The 21537-nt window shown below is 44.3% G+C and overlaps 1 protein-coding gene across 3 annotated transcripts in view; it reads right to left on the bottom strand.

The window, feature by feature from the left end:
- Positions 1–8818: 8818 nt before the first annotated feature.
- LOC144822050 (uncharacterized) overlaps positions 8819–21537 on the bottom strand; it is a 118025-nt gene continuing 105306 nt past the window's right edge. For 2 of the 3 annotated variants that reach the window (XM_078679118.1, XM_078679121.1), the window contains exon 7: positions 8819–14714. In XM_078679118.1, the coding sequence (XP_078535244.1) occupies positions 14041–14714 (674 nt within the window). In that variant the 3' untranslated portion in view covers positions 8819–14040. The remainder of the gene's footprint in view (positions 14715–21537) is intronic. The other variant, XM_078679119.1, reaches the window with a different exon arrangement.

Raw genomic sequence — 21537 nt, 5'->3', positions numbered from 1 at the left:
TACTTCATACATTGCCGAAGGGTGTTGTGTGAACGTAGTTCCACCTCATGAGGTTAATAAACTTTGTATTTTCTATTCCAGTTTCTGTGCCAACTTCTATCCTATTGGTCTGAGGATTTGTGCAGCGAAGGGCGAACCCCTTGCACTGGTAGGCCTTGCTGGGGCTCACCACCACAAATTGGCACCCAACGTGGGGCTCATTAGTGACTCGGATGCCCGAAAGAGTGGTCGAAATGGGGGATTGGAATCTCGCTTTGGACGATCACTGCCCGAGGAGACCCGCGTCTTCGCAACCACAGCGTTTTTCCTCTCTTTCTGATCTGACCCTCCAGGTGGTGCCGGTCCTCAACTGAGATCTCTTTTGTTGATTCGCCGTGCAGTGACCCTTTGGTCCTGGCAGTTGAAATCTGGACACCAAGTGATTGGTAAGAGTCGTTATGTGGCACTTGCTGTTGGTTTTTGATGCCTGGGATTGGTAAGGTAGTTTAGTAACGCTTACTGTGGCTTTGGAATTTTGGAATTTGTGTTGGCCACCTTGGATTTGTGTGTGATTGATATATGAATTGCTATTTATTTAGGCAGGTAATGAGAATTTTCTCTATTTTTGAATTGATTTGAATGGCACAACGTACTACAGTACCTTAAGTGCTACTTTGGTTATAATACTGCATATTCTGCACTATTTTTGGCATTCCTGTTTCTAGCACACTTTGTAGGATGTGTTGCTTTTGTAGTGGTACCAATTTGAGACTCGATGAAGCACAACCGCCCCCCCCCCGGAGGGGACGCCTAAAAGGGACATGTATATTAAATATGGTATTTCTTCTATAATGTACAGCACGTTATGGAATAAATATACTCGTAAGGATCCTGAGTTGCGTTGGCCTATGCCCGGGTCATTTGATTTGCGACCGATTCAGTATGTGGAACAATTAATGTTTAAGCGAAAGGCTAGACAAGACATGTTTGACTGTGTACGAATGTGGGAGAAAGAAGTGCGTTGAACGAATGAAGCGTGAGCAAGCCTTGATTGAAAAAGAACAGCGTAAGAGCATTCATGCGAAAGCATTGGAAATGAAAAATAAAGAAATGAAAGAACTTAAAGAGAGAGAAGATAGGGAGCGTCATTTACAGGTAAATGGCCAATATGCTGTTCGTTGACCTCTTCATCCTAGTCTTAATAAACCCCAAGATGATTCTCTCTTGTTAGATCGTTCTCCACCTCCGTATAATCTTCATTCTGCTCCTTATGACTCAGATGAGGACTCTCCTGCAGACCAGGAGAAAGCACGGGAAACTCGCTCTATGTTGTCCGCTGAGCATGCGTCTCAGCTTAGATCTGCTGCTCGTAAAGCTGCCCGTAATATTGCTCCTGCTTCTGAACTTTTAGATGACATGAAGGATTGGCAGGAAAGGGAGCAAGTATATTTTACAGAGGTGTTTGCCGCAGAAGTTGTTGGACGGTTTAGGAAACATTCTGACTATTTGGAGCCTGTGGATATAGCAAATGATTGTAAGCAAATGCGTGATGGTCTTTTTGTCTTTTCTCAGGTGGCTGACTCAATCAGGCGTTTGGTTAAATTACGTGTTGAAACAGTCCGTGTGTGGGAAGAGAAAAAGGCAGCAGACGCAGCTGCACAAACATCTCAGACCGGCGTGGCCCAAGCTTCTATCTTCAGAACAGATAAGACTATGATAGTTCATGCGAATGCGGGAAGCCGCACCTTTGAATGTTCCTCCTAAAGGAGCGGGTACAAGTGACGGTAAGGTTTCTACTGATGCAAAGGGTTATTTTATTTATAATTGGGTTTACACTCCTTGGAATAGATCGGATGTTATGGCTCTTAAAAAACTGCATTACCTGAGCCACAAAAAAAACCAGCAGCCTTTTATGAGGAAGTTGAGGGTGCTATTAGCTCTTGTACTATGACTTTACCCGATATTGACCTGTTTTTCGGTTTGATATTACCCCTGATATGTGGAGAACTGTGCGTAAAGTTGATGATTGTGCGACTTTTGGGGCATTATGGAGAGAGATTTAGAACAATTAAATGAAGAGAACCTGCACAGAAACCATGTCAGTTAATATTAGATCTTCCAGCAGCTATTATAGTAAAGTTAAAAAACATTATTCCCCCTAAAAGGATAGATTGGACTGTATTAGTCTTGTAAGCAAAAGGCAGATGAATCGGTTTCTGACTTCTTCACGTGCTTTGTAGAGGCATTCCACGATTTTAGTGGCCAGTCATTGACCGATGACACGGGCAGGCATCTGCTCGTCAATAAATATGTCGCAGACCTGTTGCCAGGAATAGCTAATTGCCTAAAGGCCAGCGAGAGTTTATAGACTACCTCTTCTCCGGTTTCTCTTTTAACTATGGCTCAGTATTACGAATAACAGGAATTAGAAGCGAAAGGCAACGAGGATAAAAACACTAAAGAATTAAAAATGAAGTTTATGTTGGCTCAGGCTTATGGTCCGCCTTCTCGAGGCAATGATAAGGGGTGGACGTGGATCTTATGGTTCGTCCTTTTCTTCTTATGCTCGTTCGAATTTGTCTGTTGACCAGTGTGCGTATTGTAAGAAATTTGGACATTGGGCTTCTGATTGTCCGGCACTATGTGCTCAGCAGTATCCACGTGGTAGGGGACAAATGAGAAATAGTTCAGGATATTCAGGGCCTAGAGGAAGCACGGATGATCGTGCTAGGTTTGATGCTAATACACGTGGACAGGATGGGTTTAACACTTTTAATAGACGAAATCAATATCAAATGTCTGATTATGTGCTGTCTGATTTGAAAGATTCTGTTCATGCATAGGACTGCCTAGGATGAGGTAAGGATTCAGTTGAAGTTCCAGTAGATCAGAAGGGTCCCTATGTTACAGCACATGTTTTGGGTTCTACTGATCAGTTTCTGGTTGATACAGGAGCTACTCGTAGCGCCTTATCTAAACACTTGGTTCCAAGGGCTCCCCTGTCTGGCTTAACTATTACATCGATAGGTTTCGATGGAACACCTTCCCTTAGCCCATTATCACAACCGCTTGCATTTCATGTTGATAAATTTACTGTGCCATTTTTGCTTTCTCCGAATACACCAGATAATATTGTGGGACCTGATATGCTCAAGCATTTCAGGGCTACGAATCGATGTTCTCCAGAAGGAGTATGGGTTATTTTGAATGACAACTATCCTGTAATGGAGAGATCCTGCATTGTAAAAGAGGACATTGCATTAGCTTCACTCCCTAGTACTTTGTGGCCTACTTCAGACACCGATGTAGGGCAAATGGTTATTCCGCCTGTGCATATTAGTGTCAAAGAGGATGCTTCATTGCCACGATTGCCTCAATATAAAATTTCTCGAGAAGGTGAAGAAGCACTTATATGAATTGTTCATGATTTGATTAAAGTGGGGGTTGTGGAGGAAGTTCCTTACAATGTTTGTAACAGTCCTATTCTTCCTATCTTGACAAAAGATACTGACACTAGGATTTACAGATTCATCATTGATTTGCGAGAAGTCAACAAGATTGTAGTAACGCAGTACCCTGTGGTTTCGGACATGACATTGCTTACCCTAGTTTCTCCAACAGCAACTACATTTTCTGTGATTGACTTGAAGAATGCTTTCTTCTCGATTCCTATTCATTCTGATAGCCGATATTTGTTCGGTTTCACTTTGAATAATAAATCGTACAGATTTTGTAGAATTCCTCAAGGATACACTGAGAGTCCAAGCATTTATAGTCAAGCGTTGAAACAACAACTTGATTCCTTTACTTTGTCTGAAGGAGTGGCTCGCATACAATATGTCGATGACACCTTGTTGGCAGCAGATAAGCCTGAGCAGTGTGAAAAATGTACTTTGTCTCTACTTTCTTTTCTTGCTACACACAACCATAAAGTGTCACGGAAGAAATTGCAATATTGTAGACCGAAGGTATCCTATTTAGGTCACCTTCTGTCTAAGGAGGGCAATGCACTCACATCAGATCGCATTCAAGCAATTTTAGATACACCAGTACCTTCTACTCAGAAAAATGTCTGTGCATTCATTGCTTTGACTTCGTTCTGCAGGCAATGGATATTAGGGTTTTCAAACATTGTTAAACCCCTGCCAGCGCTTTTGACTAAAGACACTCCAATGCCCCTTCCATGGACAGATGAATGCCAGGATGCTTTTCGTCAGTTACGACAAGCTCTTTGTTCGGCACCAGTGTTAGGCACTCCAGATAACACAAAGGCTTTTACACTCTATGTACATGAGAAAGGTGGGTGTGCATTGTCAGTTTAATACAGGCACACGGCGACAAGCAGCGTCCCTGTGCATATTTTTCAGCAGTTCTTGAGCCTGTTGCTCGAGCATTGCCTGGGTGCTTCAGTTCAGTTGCAGCAACAGCTGTGTCCATACATCAGAGTGAAGGGATAGTTTTGTCACATAAACTGTTGGTGCTAGTACCCCATGCAGTAGATGCGCTTTTGAATCAGACCAAGACGCAACACTTGACTAGTGATCATTTAACAGGATACGAGTTGACACTGTTGGCCCCTCACATTACTATAAAGAGATGTGCGACACTGACCCCAGCTACTTTGTTGCCCTATCCAGCGACTCAGGCTCTGTCACAAGAATCTCACGATTGTATCTTCCCTACTGAGAAACAGACAAAGGGTCACGTCGCCTTGCAAGATACGCCCCTTTCAGATGTAGATGGGGAACTGTGGGTTAATGGGTCCTGTTTGAAGTTACCAGATGGTACGACTTCAGCTGCATATGCAATTACGACACTTAAGACAGTAGTGGAGACAGCTCGCATACCACAGAAGTCGTCTCAAGCAGCTGAGCTAATAGCTTTAACACGAGCGTGTGAACTTAGCACTGACTTGCGTGTGAACATCTAGACAGACAGCAGCTATACTTTTGTAGTGGTCCATGATTTTGGCCTACTCTGGAAGGAAAGAGGCTTTCTTACATCCCACGGGATGCAGCTAATGCACGGAGAACTAGTGCATAATATTTTGACTGCACTCACATATCCCCCAAAAAATTGCTATTATTAAGTGTAGCGCGCACAAGAACGTCATTGATAAGATAGGACAAGGCAACGCCTTTGCAGATCGCGTAGCTCATGAGACTGCGATGCAACGTAGCACTACATCCATGTACGTAGTGAAATCACAAGCTGAACGTTGACATGATGCTAGAGAAGTAGTATTAGATATACAGAGATCTGCCTCTGTGAAAGAGCTGGAGCAATGGTCTAATGAAGGAATGTTAGACGATGAGGGCTGTTGGTGTAACAAAGAAATGGATAAGTGGAAATTGCCTGCTGCTTATTTACAGCCAATGGTTCAAATGGCACATGGGCCGGCACAGGTTGGAGCTCTAGCAATAACGAAATTGCTCACACTAGTCTGGGAGCATCCAGAGATTGCCAGTACAGCTAAAAGTATAGTACAGTCCAGTTTGATCTGTTGGCAGTATAATCCTGGTAAAGGGACACAAACTCCTACAGGAGGGTTTGCTACGCCGACTGCACCTTTTGAAGTTTTGCAGATGGATTACATCCAACGTGAATGCTGCCATAAATTAAAGCATGTCCTAGTGGTGGTATGTGCCTTCAGTAAATGGATAGAGGCATACCCTACAAAGGACAATACAGCTCTCACTACAGCGAAGGTGCTTCTAAAGGAGTTTTCCCCTAGATATGGTGTTTGCAAACTTTTGTGGGGTGACAACGGACCTCATTTTATTGGGAAAGTTGTTGAGCATGTCCTAAAAGGATTAGGGATCAAATGGAAATTCCATGCAGTCTTCCACCCGCAATCAGCAGGATTAGTGGAGAGGTACAACGCTTCACTATAGCTGAAATTAGCAAAAATACTTGCTTCCACGTCTTTGAAATGGCCAGACGCACTACCCTTGGCATTGTTGTCCATAAGATCGGTGCCACATTCACGATCTGGACTCACACCATATGAAGTAGAATTTAGGAGACCGTTGAACATTTGGGGAGTTCCTAAGCCACGCCCTGTACATGATGTACCATGTGTTCTGATGAATGATTATTTGGCACAGTTAACCGAAAGTTTGATCTCTATTCATCAACAGGTTCGAGAAGCTCTTCCAGACAGATCTACAGGTGAGGCCCACGAACTCCGTCCTGGAGAACATGTGATGGTCAAGGTCTTCGAGCTGTCGAACAGTTTGGAGCCGAGGTGGCGAGGACCAGAGCAAGTGCTCCTTGCGACGAGGACAGCAGTTCGAGTGACGAACAGGAAGAACTGGGTCCGTAGCACTCACTGTAAGCGAGTGTCGCCTGCTGTGCTGACTGATCATCGAGAGATCTTGGAAACGGAGAAGGGCCACGCTATCTCACCTGACGAATCTGAGGGAGTCTTTCCAAACCACACGATTTCTGGAGCACTGCAATACCAACTGACACCAAGGAAAGGGCCTGCATTTTCGAAAAGGACTGGTTGAGCTACCGCCCTGGGTTGCTGAAACGGAGTGCCGATGTGGCAAGGGCGATCAGTCTTGCGAAGTGACACCTGTCTTGAACCTCGGTGAAGAAATCAATAGCTGCCCAGGGATAAGAGCTCCAACGAATGTTTTTTTTTACGACAAAATAATCATGTCTGCTGAAAGATCAAAAGTGGCTAAGATCTCCAATAAGAAAATCATTTGTGCTATAGGGTTTGTTGTTGCTATGGTGGCTATGGCAGCAATAACTTGGTTTGTTGAGGAAGTGGTTCCTGCTCGACAATTGCTGATTGCTACTAATTCTGCACCAGTTGAGCACTCTTTCACGCTTCCCTTTCATGAGCAGAAGCATCGACAATCCTACCTAAACAATACATTTATCCAGATGTTGCATCATACACATATAATGCCACGAATACTACAGACTGTTGGGTGTGTTGGATGATATCCGCGCACCAAAAGAAAGGAGGAACACCTTTTATTCCTCTTCCGTTCTCTCATAACGGTTCTTGTCAAGCCTGGTTTGCACTTTTGTTTGCCTCTGAAAGGGCCAACATTACAGAGATGACAGTAGGACAGATCAATTATCATCTTAATAAAGAATGTTATCCTGATGGGAATAGTTACCCTCAAGCTAGAGGAACAACATGGGAATGGGAGGAGTACCAACCTGACAATATTTCTATGCCACATGTCTTCACAAATACAAGGACTATGAAGAACAATGGACCTTTTGTGATTTCTGTGACAAGAGCTAAAGCAGACTTATGTATTAGTAGTGTTGGGAGAAATCCAGTGGGGAGAAGTGAATGTACTGTAATTCTGACAATTGAAGGTACCAATAACAGCAGTTTTACATCTTCGCATAATGCATACTTAATTTGTGGTAATAAGGGATACTACCAACTACCTGTGGGGTGGTCTGGGGTCTGTTACGTGTCCTTTCTGTTGCCCCCTGTATTTCTGGCACCTGCATCTTATCTCAACTTCAAGTTATACAATGACATTTCCAAGAACAGAAATAAGAGGACAATAAGTATGGATGAAGTTGACCAAACTGACACTGCTTTGCAACAATATGTCGACTTTAACTTGGGTTTATTCTTTTTTGTGGGTGCTGCATTGAACAGCAGAAAGATAAGGCGATTAACTCGTGTTGTGGAAGCTGTTACCAATCAGACAGCAATGGCACTTGGGAACATTACAGAAATGCTACAAGTTGCTAGGATTGTAGCACTCCAGAATCGTATGGTACTTGATGTGATTTTGGCTGATCGAGGTGGTGCATGTCGTATCATCGGCTGCAGCTGCTGTGTTTTCATTCCGGATCACTCGCCTTCAGTATATGATGCAATCTCTAAACTACATAAGATTGCTGTGGAGATTCACCCAGAGACTGCTACATGGACTTTTTCGAACTGGTTGTGGGCACTCTTTGTTGCTTGGGGCTGGAAGCTACTGACTATGCTATGTATACTATTGGGGATACTATTTACATGCTGTATATGTATACAATGTGGTCCCATGCTTTGCTCTATTTGCATCACTGCTTGTACACCTGTTAAAAGAAATGTTGCAGAAATGAAAGCACAACAAATGCTAAATAAAGAGGTCACTTAACTGATGAGCATCAATGTACAGGATGCATATCTAGATTACCAGCTAATGCTAAAAGGGTCGTCTGTTGTAATTTGGCAACGATTGGGTTAGCATTAGCAGAAGCCATCCTGTATTTAGAGGGTATCTTGTCCGTTTTGTGGAATCCATTTTGTATTGCTGGCAGCCATTTTGTTTGCCATGTGCTACCTCGTGTATGCCATGTGCTCTGTCCTACCTTGCTGTTGTCTGCTCTTGAAATCTGCCCAGAGACAGGTTATATTTAGCTTCTTCCACTTTGCACATGCTCAGTTGAGCTTGCAGCTGTCCATGCAGCTGCTGTTAGTCCGTAAATGTCAGGATGTGTTCACCAGAATTAGCAACTGTTAGCTCCTCCCACTTGTTGACTGTGCATTTTCTGTATGACCTTATATGTGCCTAAAACCTACTTCTTGTACTTGTACCGCCTTCTTTTGGGCCCCTGTGTGGGTATAAAAGGACCAAGCTCCTTCCATTCAGTGTGCTACTTCATACATTGCCGAAGGGTGTTGTGTGAATGTAGATCCACCTCATGAGGTTAATAAAGTTTGTATTTTCTATTCCAGTTTCTGTGCCAACTTCTATCCTATTGGTCTGAGGACTAGTGAAGAGAAAGGCGAACCCCTTGCACTGGTAGGTCTTGCTGAGGCTCACCACCACAACCTGTCTGGAAGGGTAACAAGGAAATTCAATTCACTGTTGTAATTCTTTATTTTTGTAACAATAAAGCAGTTATGGTTGTGTTTTAACCATGCAACATTGAATTCCATGTGTCCAGCACACCCTGATGTTTCACTTTGTGAAGCACAATCATCATCGGATAATAACATATCGTAGAGTTTAACTCCCTATTGGGATTCTGGTGTCAAATATTTTGCCAGTTCTGGTATCAGTTAAGTTTAAGTACCAATTATTTGTATTTATTTGAAACAGGACACTTTCTCTGAAAAATGACATATCGAGCATAAGCAGGTCATTTCTTGATGGTTCAGCTGGCACCGATAGCTGTGAAACCCTTTTTTTGCCCAGCTCAGAATACGTGCAAAGGCAACGATTGCTATTACTGTGCAGAATGTGAGCTAGCAGGCATATTTATATCACATATTATTGTAAACACTTTGCTCATAACCTTCAAACCCTCTTGTTATCACAGAACACATCTTATCACAGACTTGTGCATTTGCCCTGAATCTGACGGAGATAATTACCTTCATGGAGAAAAGCAAAGAATTGTTTTGAGCAATAAAATATAATTACATGGTCAAAATGCAATAGAGAAAAAAACATTTGAACATTTCTGTAAGAGACTTTCTTAGACCTACAAATATCAGTATACCTAAACATATCGTATTGTGACAACTTGATGCACTCACATATCCACTTCCTGTTTCTGGATAGTGCCATTTACGTTATATAAATTAAGCCTCATGTCAGTGCTTGCGAAATAGAAATGGCAGAAGGGCCACACTGATACCAAAGAGAGATTGAGGGAGGAATGCACGGTAACATGCTGCAGCTGATAGACGGACAGACACACAGATAGCTAGAGAGTGAGCGAGTAATGTACCGTACCTCTCTGAAGGGGACAGACGGACAGCAAGAGAGGATGTGGGAGTGATGCATCATAACTATTTGAATGGGACAGAAGGACAGACACACTGACAGCTAGAGAGAGTGAGGGAGTGTTGCACCGTAACTCTCTGAAGGTGACAAAATGACAGATATACAGCTAAAGAGATTGAGGAAGTGATGCACCATAACTCTCTGAAGGGGACAGATGGACAGACACACAGACAGATAGAGTGTGACTACAACACGCTAGATCTCAAAGCACTTCTTTCAGCCCAAAAGAAAAAATGTCAGATTACTCCGAGGGATACTCTCTCAAACTCCTTTTCTAGGAATGAACCATGATATTTGTAGTGCTCATAAGTCAATGGGTCCCTTGGCCTGAGCCCCTCCGACCTAGACAGGATAACCTCACTGCCCCCTAGGCAGGCTTTTAAAATATCTTGGGTCAGATTTCTGCCAATTCTGAATTCAACTTTTTTTTTAAAGTATTTCTTAATCCTAAGTGAAAATGTGCAGCTTCTTTTATAATAAAAAAAACGTTATGTCAAATAAATGACAGATATAGTGGTCTACAGACCGTGGCAGGCCACTGTCCCTGGGATTGCATCCAACGAGATTCTAAACTTGCGACCTGCTTCTTGAATACTAATAAGGCTGGTCAGACTGCAACCCACTCTGAACTGGAATTTTGGGAACCACCAAATTCACAAAATTCCACACTGGTTGCAGATTGAGACCATTTTTTAAAGCCAGTTAACGATACCTCTGGCCCTTATTCCTTATGCAGACTACAAGGATACTTTGGTCCCAACGTCTTCCCCACCCCTCACAATCTCCTCACCATGTCTTCTGACAGAAACCCTGTTTTATTGGACAGCAGCAGATCTGGGCAGACAGGACTAATGACACAGAAGGAAAGCGACTGCTGTGGGGGTAAATTGGGTGTGGGAAGATGTGGGGACTGTAGGACAGGGATGAGAAGGTCTGTACTTTTGTGAATGAATAAATTCCTGGTTGATAAACTCCTCATCCTGCTCCCTAGTCGCAGTGCTCGTCTGCACTTCTCTAGGTGAGGATGTCCAAAGCAATGGAAGACCAAAAAACAGACTTCACGTCCTGTTCAAAGACCAAACAAAGGAATTCACACTCCTTTCAATGTGAAACCTACAGGAATACACCAGTGCCAAATGCACAGATTTGCACAATATAACCCACAATCGATCATGTTGGGTGCAGGTCTGTGTGTGCCCAAGTGTGAACATTATAGAGGTCTATTAACAACACTGCGATCATTAACATAGGGAAGAATCATGCCTTGAGGTGACCTTTCCTGGACAGAAGCCAGTAGAGGCACAGCTTCTGCCTTGTAATCATTGAAAATTGCTAGGAGAGTCAACTACTAAGAAAATAAATAAACAGTTATGTACCAGCAATTCACATAACTTTCCTGGACAGATCACAATTAGCAAAAAAGAGAGTCACATGTGAGCAGAAAGTGTTTTTATCCAGATTACATCTCACAAATTGCATCTTCTGGCACAATAGGAATTGAATTTTATTTCAGGGAGATAATGTACTGTTGGAAATAGGTACTTTGTGGTGAAACTCTAGCTCTGACTGCACCAAATCCCCCCCTCCCACCCATCTGGCAAGAACTTCAAGAATGAACACTGCTATACGAGACCATCTAGTTCTCCTATAACTCATCTTAATTACACTCAAAAAATCATTTTGGCTGACGAAAAGTCAAACTGGAACGCAAAATAAAAGCTGAATGGGTGGAGCCTGTAGGACTTACAGCATCGTTGGAAAGAGACTGAAGATAGGGTAACGACCCTCGTGGTGATCAAACATTTTAGGAATTTTGCTGCAAGTGGCTCCAATGATGAAACAGCTGACTCATACTTTTGAAAGGGCTTTCATCACTGCCCACAGACCCCCCCCCCTCAGCAGGAACACAGAGTAGGCAAGTAGAAAATCATCTCTCAAAGCACTTAGAAAGAAAACCGGTTGCTACATCTTTGGTAAAAACACAACATGAAGAAGAGTCACCGGTACTGTACAAAAGCTGCAATAGTGACTGGCTGGCGCGATTCTCGTGTTTCAGTTGCAACTTCCCATGAACAGTCATTCCTATTGCAACCGTATCCTGTTAACATTCACACCACTGTGAAATGTCCAGGGAAAACCAGAGTTTAGAGAAAGCATCAGAGAAAAGAGGAGGTATGCAAGAGGGTCATAAGAGGGCACAAGGGCGAAAATAAGAGATTTGGCATGTCTTCACCTTCTCATCACTGGTCCTCAAGAGAATCATAAACGCAATAGAACGGAAGAGGATGCAGACAGTTCATCATGGGAGCACTAACGAATGGCTACACCACAAAGACCGCGTTGACGGAGCTCCAAACAAAATGTGGGAAGGGTAGCTTTCTCCTTTGGAAAAAATTACTAGTTCAGACACCTGATCTATCCTTTACATTCTCAGGAGAAGACCGTGATAGACAATGGCCAGATAAACGTTTGATAGGTCCCTTATGTCAAGGAAACGTGTTAACGAAAAATAAACAAACAGAATGTCCAGAACAGAAGCAGGACTTGAATGCTCAGGAGATGGAGGAAGGGAGTATGCAAAACAAGGCAAAGAGGAAGTAAAATAGCTCAACAGTAGTCTGCATAAAGAAAAAAGTATTTTAAATATTTTCAAAGCAACAGCTAGACTGGTCTCTCACATGGTGGAAAACCTCTTAAACTGGAAAAGGACTTTAATGTGGACGTGTGGAGAAAGCAATGCTTGTGTTCATTTCCACTGTGCCTTTGGACGATGCCAAGGCAATCCTCGTTCTAAAACTGCTTACCAAACAATCACAAACATAATAATAGACTGAAGTGCACAGAGGCAGCATGCTAATGAAGAGACAAACAGGCTCAAGGCAACATTTGCAAAAAGAAAACTATTAGACCCACCTGCAAAAAGAAGGAAAGACTAACGGATATAACCAGCAACATAGTAAGAGAGAAAGTGAGTGACAGAGAGGCATAGAGATGCACAGAGGAGGGTGCGCTAGAGTAACAGGAACACCAACACCCTTGTTTATAGTCTGACGGACAAGATACTTAGTCAAAACATGGCAGAGGTTACATCCAACGTACTACAACTGCTACAAGCTAAAATGCACTTGTAATGTGGCAGACAGGATATCCGTTACGTTTGTGATGTCCCATACGCCAAACTCTACATAAGGGCATAAGTTTGTAAAATACACATAAAATCGTAACAAGAGACTGACATACACACTGTGATTACCACAGAGAAAGAGAGTGACAAGAGCAAATAAGAAATGATGGCGAGGGAGGAGACAGAAAAAGACAGCTATACAAACAGAGGAGAACTGAAATATACACAGAGAGAATAAGAGACCAACTGAAGATACTCTGAGGTAACATCACAAGCAGAGACAGAGGCATATACTGAGCACAGAAATTTGAAACACAGAAAAGCAGAGGGGAACAGGGGAGAGATTGAGAAACTAGAAGGCCATTAGAAGTTTAACTTTTATATGATTTTGGGGTTTTGATAGCCATGTGTGTTTGTTTATTTGGATGTTTGTCTATTTGGAGCTACTGGATAAGGTTGTATTCCCCTGGCATGCACCGGTTTGGGCCATGCTTCTAATTATTTTGGTTGCCGGGACCGTAATATTTAAGTGTCATTTATATTTATGGTATCACACTTTCTGGATATGATGATTATGTTGTATACACTGAGGTTACTCCCTGTACCCTTTTACATGTTGGTACTAAGCACCAGCTGTACTAAACACTGGTCGCAAAATACTGGTCGAAATTTGCAACCAGTATTTTTGTGACAAATGTGTTTTTTTGCAAACAAACCTATGTACCAATAGGTAGGTTCGCAAAATACTAAATCGTAGTGGCACAATACAACCAACCTCATGGATATTAGTACGATTGGAGGTAATCACAGACATGGTGGACAGCTGTGGTAAGCAGACTACCATGTCTGTGATTGCTTTCTAATAAAGCAAACTTTTTTAATGCAACCCATTTCCTTTAAAGATGGGGCTGTGTTTAAAAAGAAAAGTAAAAAAATATCTATAGATTTCTAATCATGGGAGTTATCTTTCTGTTTGGAATGGTATCTATTGAATCTCAGAGTGTTGTCCCTGCCGTTCTCACGATTCACTAACTTTTGTTCAAACTATACCTGTATAAGCGCTTCATAGTAGTTTACAAACATTAAATCTTTTGTTGTGATGTTTTCTTTGTTCTATTTTTATTTATAAAATATATGAATCGATTGACTGCTAGGGTGGAACTCTCATCAAAGATGCTTTTTTCGATGTTGATTTAACTCGCCCTTCTGAGTGAAGCATTTCTCACATTCAGTACATTTGTATGGTCGCTCTCCAGTGTGTGTTCTAATATGTCCGTTAAGATAATCTTTACGACTGAAGCTTCTGTAACAGAATGTGCATGTATACGGTTTTTCCCCGGTGTGTATTCTATAATGGTTTATAAGATTTCCCTTATGAAGAAAGCTTTTTCCGCAGTCAGTGCAGGCATAGGGTCTTATTCGGGAATGTGGTCCTTTATGTCCAACAAACCTCTCCTTGAGACTGCCGCTGTTATCACATGTAGTGTATGCGTAGGGTGCCTGGTGTTCTTGTCTATTTGAAAGATCATTGAGTAATTGTGAATTGCTTGGAAGAATTTCAAAATCGTTATATGCCTGGGTTAACTGTCCCATTGGAACTCCGGGAAATGAACCGACGGGCTGAGAAGTGCTGGATCCATTTACACCGGGAGTAGCTTCATCGCCTCTCTGCTCCTGGTAACCGTCTGACAACAGCTGGCTTCTAGGGTTTATGTCCCTGTGGAAGCTCTCCAGCACCTTGGTGGTGGTCTTCCGAACTAAAGCTCTACACAGCGGCTTTCGTTTGGTCCACTTTATAGACTCTCCCATTTTTCTTTTCCTGTTCACACTCCTATCACCTGCTGGATTTAAGTAAAAGTTATATATTACAATTAGTTATTATAAAAATTCCATAGAACAATTATTTTCACGATGTAAATGAGAGTAGAAAAACAGAATTGCATTGAATGCCGGGAATATGACCGGCGTAAAATGCAAAGAAACAGGTAGTGATAATTACATTTTAGAGGCGTATTCTGATAATCATGTCGCGTATACTTTCCTCTAACATATGACTGTACCTTAAAACTATCAAAAGCCATAAACACAGCACTTCTAGCCCATCACATATATTTTAGTACACAACATACCGATCATTTTGAGGATCCCCCTTACAGGTTATAGGTCAATTTATCTTATTTTGTGACCACAATGCCAAGCATGCACCATGCCTGCAGTGTGTGCTGCTGTGACATCTCAGCAGTGTAGAGTCACCCTGTGTGAGCGCTGCTGTGACATCTCAGCAGTGTAGAGTCACCCTGAGTGTGCGCTGCTGTGACATCTCAGCAGGGTAGAGTCACCCTGTGCGTGCGCTGCTGTAACATCTCAGCAGTGTAGAGTCACACTGTGTGTGCGCTGCTGTAACATCTCAGCAGGGTCGAGTAACCCTGTGTGAGCGCTACTGTAACATCTCCGCAGGGTCGAGTAACCCTGTGTGAGCACTGCTGGGACAGCTCAGCAGTGTAGAGTCACACTGTGTGTGCGCTGCTGTAACATCTCAGCAGGGTCGAGTAACCGTGTGAGCGCTGCTGGGACATCTCAGCAGTGTAGAGTCACACTGTGTGTGCGCTGCTGTAACATCTCAGCAGGGTCGAGTAACCCTGTGTGAGCGCTACTGTAACATCTCAGCAGGGTCGAGTAACCCTGTGTGAGCGCTACTGTAACATCTCAGCAGGGTCGAGTAACCCTGTGTGAGCGCTACTGTAACATCTCAGCAGGGTCGAGTAACCCTGTGTGAGCGCTGCTGGGACATCTCAGCAGTGTAGAGTCAGACTGTGTGTGCGCTGCTGTAACATCTCAGCAGGGTCGAGTAACCCTGTGTGAGCGCTACTGTAACATCTCAGCAGGGTCGAGTAACCCTGTGTGAGCGCTACTGTAACATCTCAGCAGGGTCGACTAACCCTGTGTGAGCGCTACTGTAACATCTCAGCAGGGTCGAGTAACCCTGTGTGAGCGCTGCTGGGACATCTCAGCAGTGTAGAGTCACACTGTGTGTGCGCTGCTGTAACATCTCAGCAGGGTCGAGTAACCCTGTGTGAGCGCTACTGTAACATCTCAGCAGGGTCGAGTAACCCTGTGTGAGCGCTGCTGGGACATCTCAGCAGTGTAGAGTCACACTGTGTGTGCGCTGCTGTAACATCTCAGCAGAGTCGAGTAACCCTGTGTGTGCGCTGCTGTAACATCTCAGCAGGGTCGAGTAACCCTGTGTGAGCGCTGCTGGGACATCTCAGCAGTGTAGAGTCACACTGTGTGTGCGCTGCTGTAACATCTCAGCAGGGTCGAGTGACCCTGTGTGAGCGCTACTGTAACATCTCAGCAGGGTCGAGTAACCCTGTGTGAGCGCTGCTGTAACATCTCAGCAGGGTCGAGTAACCCAGTGTGAGCGCTACTGTAACATCTCAGCAGGGTCGAGTAACCCTGTGTGAGCGCTACTGTAACATCTCAGCAGGGTCGAGTAACCCTGTGTGAGCGCTGCTGGGACATCTCAGCAGTGTAGATTCACCCTATGTCAGCAGCGTAACTTTTTCAAGAAAAACATAGGTAAGAGTCAATACAGTTGGTTAGAAGCACTTGAGGCGGCCAACTCTAGCAGGAGCTACTCAGGGGGACCAGCAAGGTCCTCAAGAACAGTTACCTTCTCAGAAGAAGCAATTCTTCAGCAGTTCCAGGCATTTGATACGCATAGGAATTAATACCTAGGGAGAGGTCCTGATAAAAGGGATGAAGGATGCTGCGGATGCCATGCAGGGACTGCTCGGTCCATGAAGATGGCGAGGGAGTCCTGGTTGCAGGGTCAAAATCCAGCGCAGTCCTCTACGGTCCGGCCAACGTCCAGTCGCCACTGGACTACCAGTTGCGGTCACAGTCCAATCCTTACAGAGTCAATAACTTCCCTTTTGAAGGTCTCAGCAACTCTCTGACTGCACTTTCGGGCTCAGCAAACTTTGACCTCAGTGGCACGCCACCAGGGTGTGGCTACCCCAGGACTACATGCTCCTAGGAAACCCGGTTTGGCAACTGAAGTCCCTTCTCTGCCTCCCATGCCAGCCTATCTACTTCATCAATGGAGCAGCCCTCACACCTGGTGTTACAAACCTGCCCTTCAAAAGTGGCTTCACCTTTCAAGTCTGCCTTTTGGGGCTAACGCCAATGTTCATTCCTGCAGGAGGGAGGTGCCCCCTCCCTGGCCTGCAATGCCTCATTATTCTCCTTCCGGAGAGTTGTTGGCACGTCTCTCCAGGAGGGAAGAAAGCAGACTCGTACAGCAGGCTCCATTTGTGCCTGAAAAGTCACAGGAGTTTAAAAGGCAACACAGTGGCAGCTTTGCTACAGCTGCACACTGCAACACGTTACATTCATTTTGACTTGAGATTTGGCTTAGTGTAACAAGTTGCACCACTCAGAAGTTAGCACAGCTGAGGGGTCAGCGTGTAACGCTGTCCTTGCCAATCACGCGACTAAGTCTTTCAAAGTAAAAACTGTAGTTTTGCGTGTTTTACTGTCAGGACATGTGTCATATGTTGCACTCTGCCTTTAGGACTCTGCTGGATTGCCAGAGGGGTGACACACACACACGTCCACGGCAAGTGGCTGCTTTGCTATTGCTATTAATTGCAAGACCTCTGACCCTCACCCAAAGCACTTACGCTGGGGTCTATAGCTACCTCTACCCTTGAGGGATGACTGATATTCCTAACAAGCATTTACAATGCAATAGGTTTCGCAGCATTAAAGTTTGAGTTACTGGCATTGTAAATGACAATGCTTTGCATACATTTTTTTTTTTAAATTTGCAATTATGCAAGATTAAATATTAGGGCCAGGCTCAAAGTGTGGGGTTAAGAGGAGGGTTAGGTTTTTCACGTTATTTCTAAGAAACAATGTCGATTGATAAAACTGAAGTATTTTCGTGGGTATGACCGAATACAAGCTTTCAAAGAAATGTTTTAACCCCACCTTTCACTGAATCGTCAGTTTCAATGTAAAGCAAATCGCACTTCAGATTGTGTTCAACGCAAACATTTTACTAGCACTGTAGTCGTTATACATGCACCGAGAAGAAACAGATCTAACAATTCACAGTCCTTAAAACAGAAAAAATAAATATATACCAGCATAAACTGGAATACCTGGATACATGTAATGCAAGAAGCCGCCCGTATATTTATGATAAACGTTATCCAACAGATATTCGGATATCACTAGTGACACAACTGTGATTCAAGGCATAATCACCCCAAAACGATCTTAATGAGAAAGCAGCTGAAGTAGAAAACACGAGTCCTTTGCACACGACCAGCTAAGCCCACAGCCATACCGAAGTAGCAACCAAAAAAAAAAAAAACTATCAACATTCTGAAATTCAGAGAAAATACACAGACAGAAGAAGCCAAGCATTTGTCATTTTTATATTGAACAGGTGCACCAAGCCATAGTTGAGCACTTTACCGATTTAAAATTAATACAAGGAATATTTGTTTCATAACCTCGAACAGCACCGTGTAATGGCTTGGGAGATAGGGCAGGCATAAAACGTAATCAGCTGACTACCTTGGGATGCATAGCTAACATTAACCTGCTGTGGATCAGAACTGATAAAACAGATATTAGACTGATTATCATCAGTTTAGTACTAACCACAAAAGAAAAGGTATTAAAAATGCGCAGTGGTGTTGCGTGCAGCAGAAGACACTTTGCAAAAGTTGACTGTTCAACTTTCAGTGGCGTGTTGCTGTTTTTCTGAATCAAACGAGTACTTACAAGGTGAAACTCTTCTCCTGACAGTGTTAATGTGTTAAAAAAAACGAAATAATGAACAGATACTATTACGAAATGTGACACATTATGCCACATAAATAAACTTATCTTGATACATAAATTAGTCAAATTTGCAATGTAATAATATTGCCGCTCCCCTGGACGGGAGCTCACCCTGTGAAAAGAAAGAAAGAAAGAATCGCCGCCGCCGCCCGGCCGGAAGTCAGGCAGGCCGGGGGCGGGACGACAAGACCAACCGGAAGCCCAGGCGGGAGCCTAACCCGCACTGGGACGTGGGGGCAGGAGGTGAAGGGTGGCCGGCGCTAGTTTGGCTCCCGTGAGGTGAGAGAGCTCCGCACCGAAGGAAGAGACCGCCGGTGCCTACAAAGAGCCCCGCCTGGAGAGCCGGAGACAAGTACCGGTGAGTGGGGGCCTTCTTCCTGCGAGGGATCCGGGGGGCATTCTGAAGATATCGAGTTCCCCGTGAGGGACTCCAACGGTAGTACCACCAGTCGTTTCAGGTCCACGAGGAGGGGGTCTCTATGTATGTATGCGCGCACGCGGTGGGGGGGAGGTTCTCTATGTGTGTGGGTGTGTGCGTGCGTGTGTGTCTGCTTACAAGGAGCCAAGGGAGAAAGGAGTTTGTGAACGCGCCCGCGACCTGATCCTATTCCGCAAGGTTGCGCGTGCACATCACTTGTCTCCTGTCTCTTGACTCCCTGTAAGCAGAAATGATTACAATCGAGTCTCGCAGCGACGATCGCTTCGCGGTCGGTTCGCAGGTGCGCGACCTAAAAAAGGGAAGAAAGGGAAAGAAACACTAATTTCATGAGAATGTATAGGGGGGCTTTCTACAGAATCGTACTTAATTTGTGTTGGTGTTTACCAGTGCACAGCACTGGCACTTATTTCTAAACACCTACCCATATTAACCAGTCGACCACATGGAGAAGATGCCTACCCCATTTCTTTACCAGAGCATTTTAGAAGAACATTAAACACCTGAACATACTTTTAAAATGATAGAACTAGCATATCCAGTCGATCAATACTGATAATGCTAGTCCAAAATAGATAGAAAGCTAATTCTTGCACTGGTAATCTGCAGCAGTGGCAGGAGCTGTGGTGGTGTTCGCTGCAGTGCACTCCTGCAGAATACTTTGGGTCCTGGCCCCTATATTTTTACAAATTACGCACTGCTACAGAAAGAAACTAATTTCCCCTTGGAGACAATATTTTAGGAAACTTTACAAGAGCTAATTTCCACATGATTTACTTATGTAAATGTTTCATCTAGCAGAAAGTAGGAGTACATTTTGGGAAGTAAAAGTACTCCATGAAATCTACGACTACTGACATTTCCAGAAATACTGCTACGATTCTTTATGATTGCTCAAGACGTCAGAAATGTCTTTCAAATGTAGAAGGAAACCTATGCGAGTCAATGTCAGACTTTTGCGCATAGGGGGCTTTGAGACCGGAGTTCTGGCAACCTGGGGCATAACGCCCTAGATGGCCAAGTGTATGCCCAAGCATAAGTCCCTTGCTCACTGCACCACTGGAACCAAGCTGCACTCAACTGAAAAGGTCAGGCTGAAACCCATCTTGCGTCGTCGGTTCTGTTCCTGTTCAGAGAGAATCTGGCTTGCAAGTTAGAGCAGGAGTGTTCCTGTTAGAGCAGGACAAATACTGATTTCCACATGGCTGGGTCTAATTTGAGGTGGCATGGTGAGTTGGAATTATATACAAAGTGATTGCCAGTGGTCAGAAAAAATGCAAGCATTCTTCCCATCACCTTTGTGGCTGTGATGTCATCAGGCATAGACCAGCAAGAACTGGGAATACTATTGCATACAGCAGGTGAAACTCAAAAAAGCTACTTTTGTACTTTCTCGTCAAACAGTGCATAGAAGTAGACGGGTCTCCAGTGCACCATGCTCTAGTGCAATGCTGTTCTGGATAAGGATGTGTGCCAGTTTGTGGTGCACTGAACACGAGGCTTTAATCAAACATACGACTGCCTTGAAATCTCACAGTGGGGACCCAGCACATCCTTTTTGACAAAGACCTCTTGAAAGCCGTCGCCTAGGCAGCGGCGGGGTAGCCCTCCAGCACCATGTGTGCGCTTTTTGAAAACCGAACAAAAGCGACTTTGCACAATAAGGTTCCAGCCGGGCTCCCTCATGGATCACGCGCTCTACAGCAGCGCATGCTGCAACAAGAGGGCTATGCCTGGGCCCGGTCAGCTCGTGCGGTCTTCCTCGGCACACCTGACCACACCCCTTCTCCCTTCTCCACCAGTGGACGGATGCTCTTAAGGTCTTTCAGCAGTGCACTTTTTGTGAGTGTGCCAGACTTGCCAGCATCCCATCCTTTGCAAACATCCTGTTCAGGTCACGTCAGACCACAGCAACATTGCTGGTGGCGGTGCTATTTTTTTTTTTAAAGAACAGTTGTTGGGAGGGGGGTTGGGGGGCGGTTCTACCGAATGACGGGGTGCCCAACACCTCGACCTAATATTTTTTATTCCACCGTATGCTCTTTCTTCCACAACCCTACACCCAAGCGCGGTGCGTCCGTTGGGGCGTGGGGGCGTAGCCCCCCCCCCCGCACGCAGCCACCCGTAGCTCCCTCGGAGTTTATCTGAACTTAAGTAAACTGAGTTTACTTAAGTTCAAAGACGCGAGCCAATGCGGGAGAACTGACAATCATGACAATAAGCATGACGTCAGACCGCACACCCCCTTCAGAGTCTAAAGGGGGTGGGTGGTCTGACGTCATGTTGATCGACATGATTGTCACAGGGAACAGACAGCAACACAAGTGCGCATGAGTGGGGACGGAGGGTGAATTTTTTACCCCTGCCCA

This window comes from Lissotriton helveticus, chromosome 3_1 (genome assembly GCF_964261635.1).
Source record: "Lissotriton helveticus chromosome 3_1, aLisHel1.1, whole genome shotgun sequence".
In the NCBI taxonomy this organism is placed as follows: Eukaryota; Metazoa; Chordata; class Amphibia; order Caudata; family Salamandridae; genus Lissotriton; species Lissotriton helveticus.
Note: the sequence above shows the minus strand (reverse complement) of the source record. Positions and strands in the feature narration are given on the sequence as shown.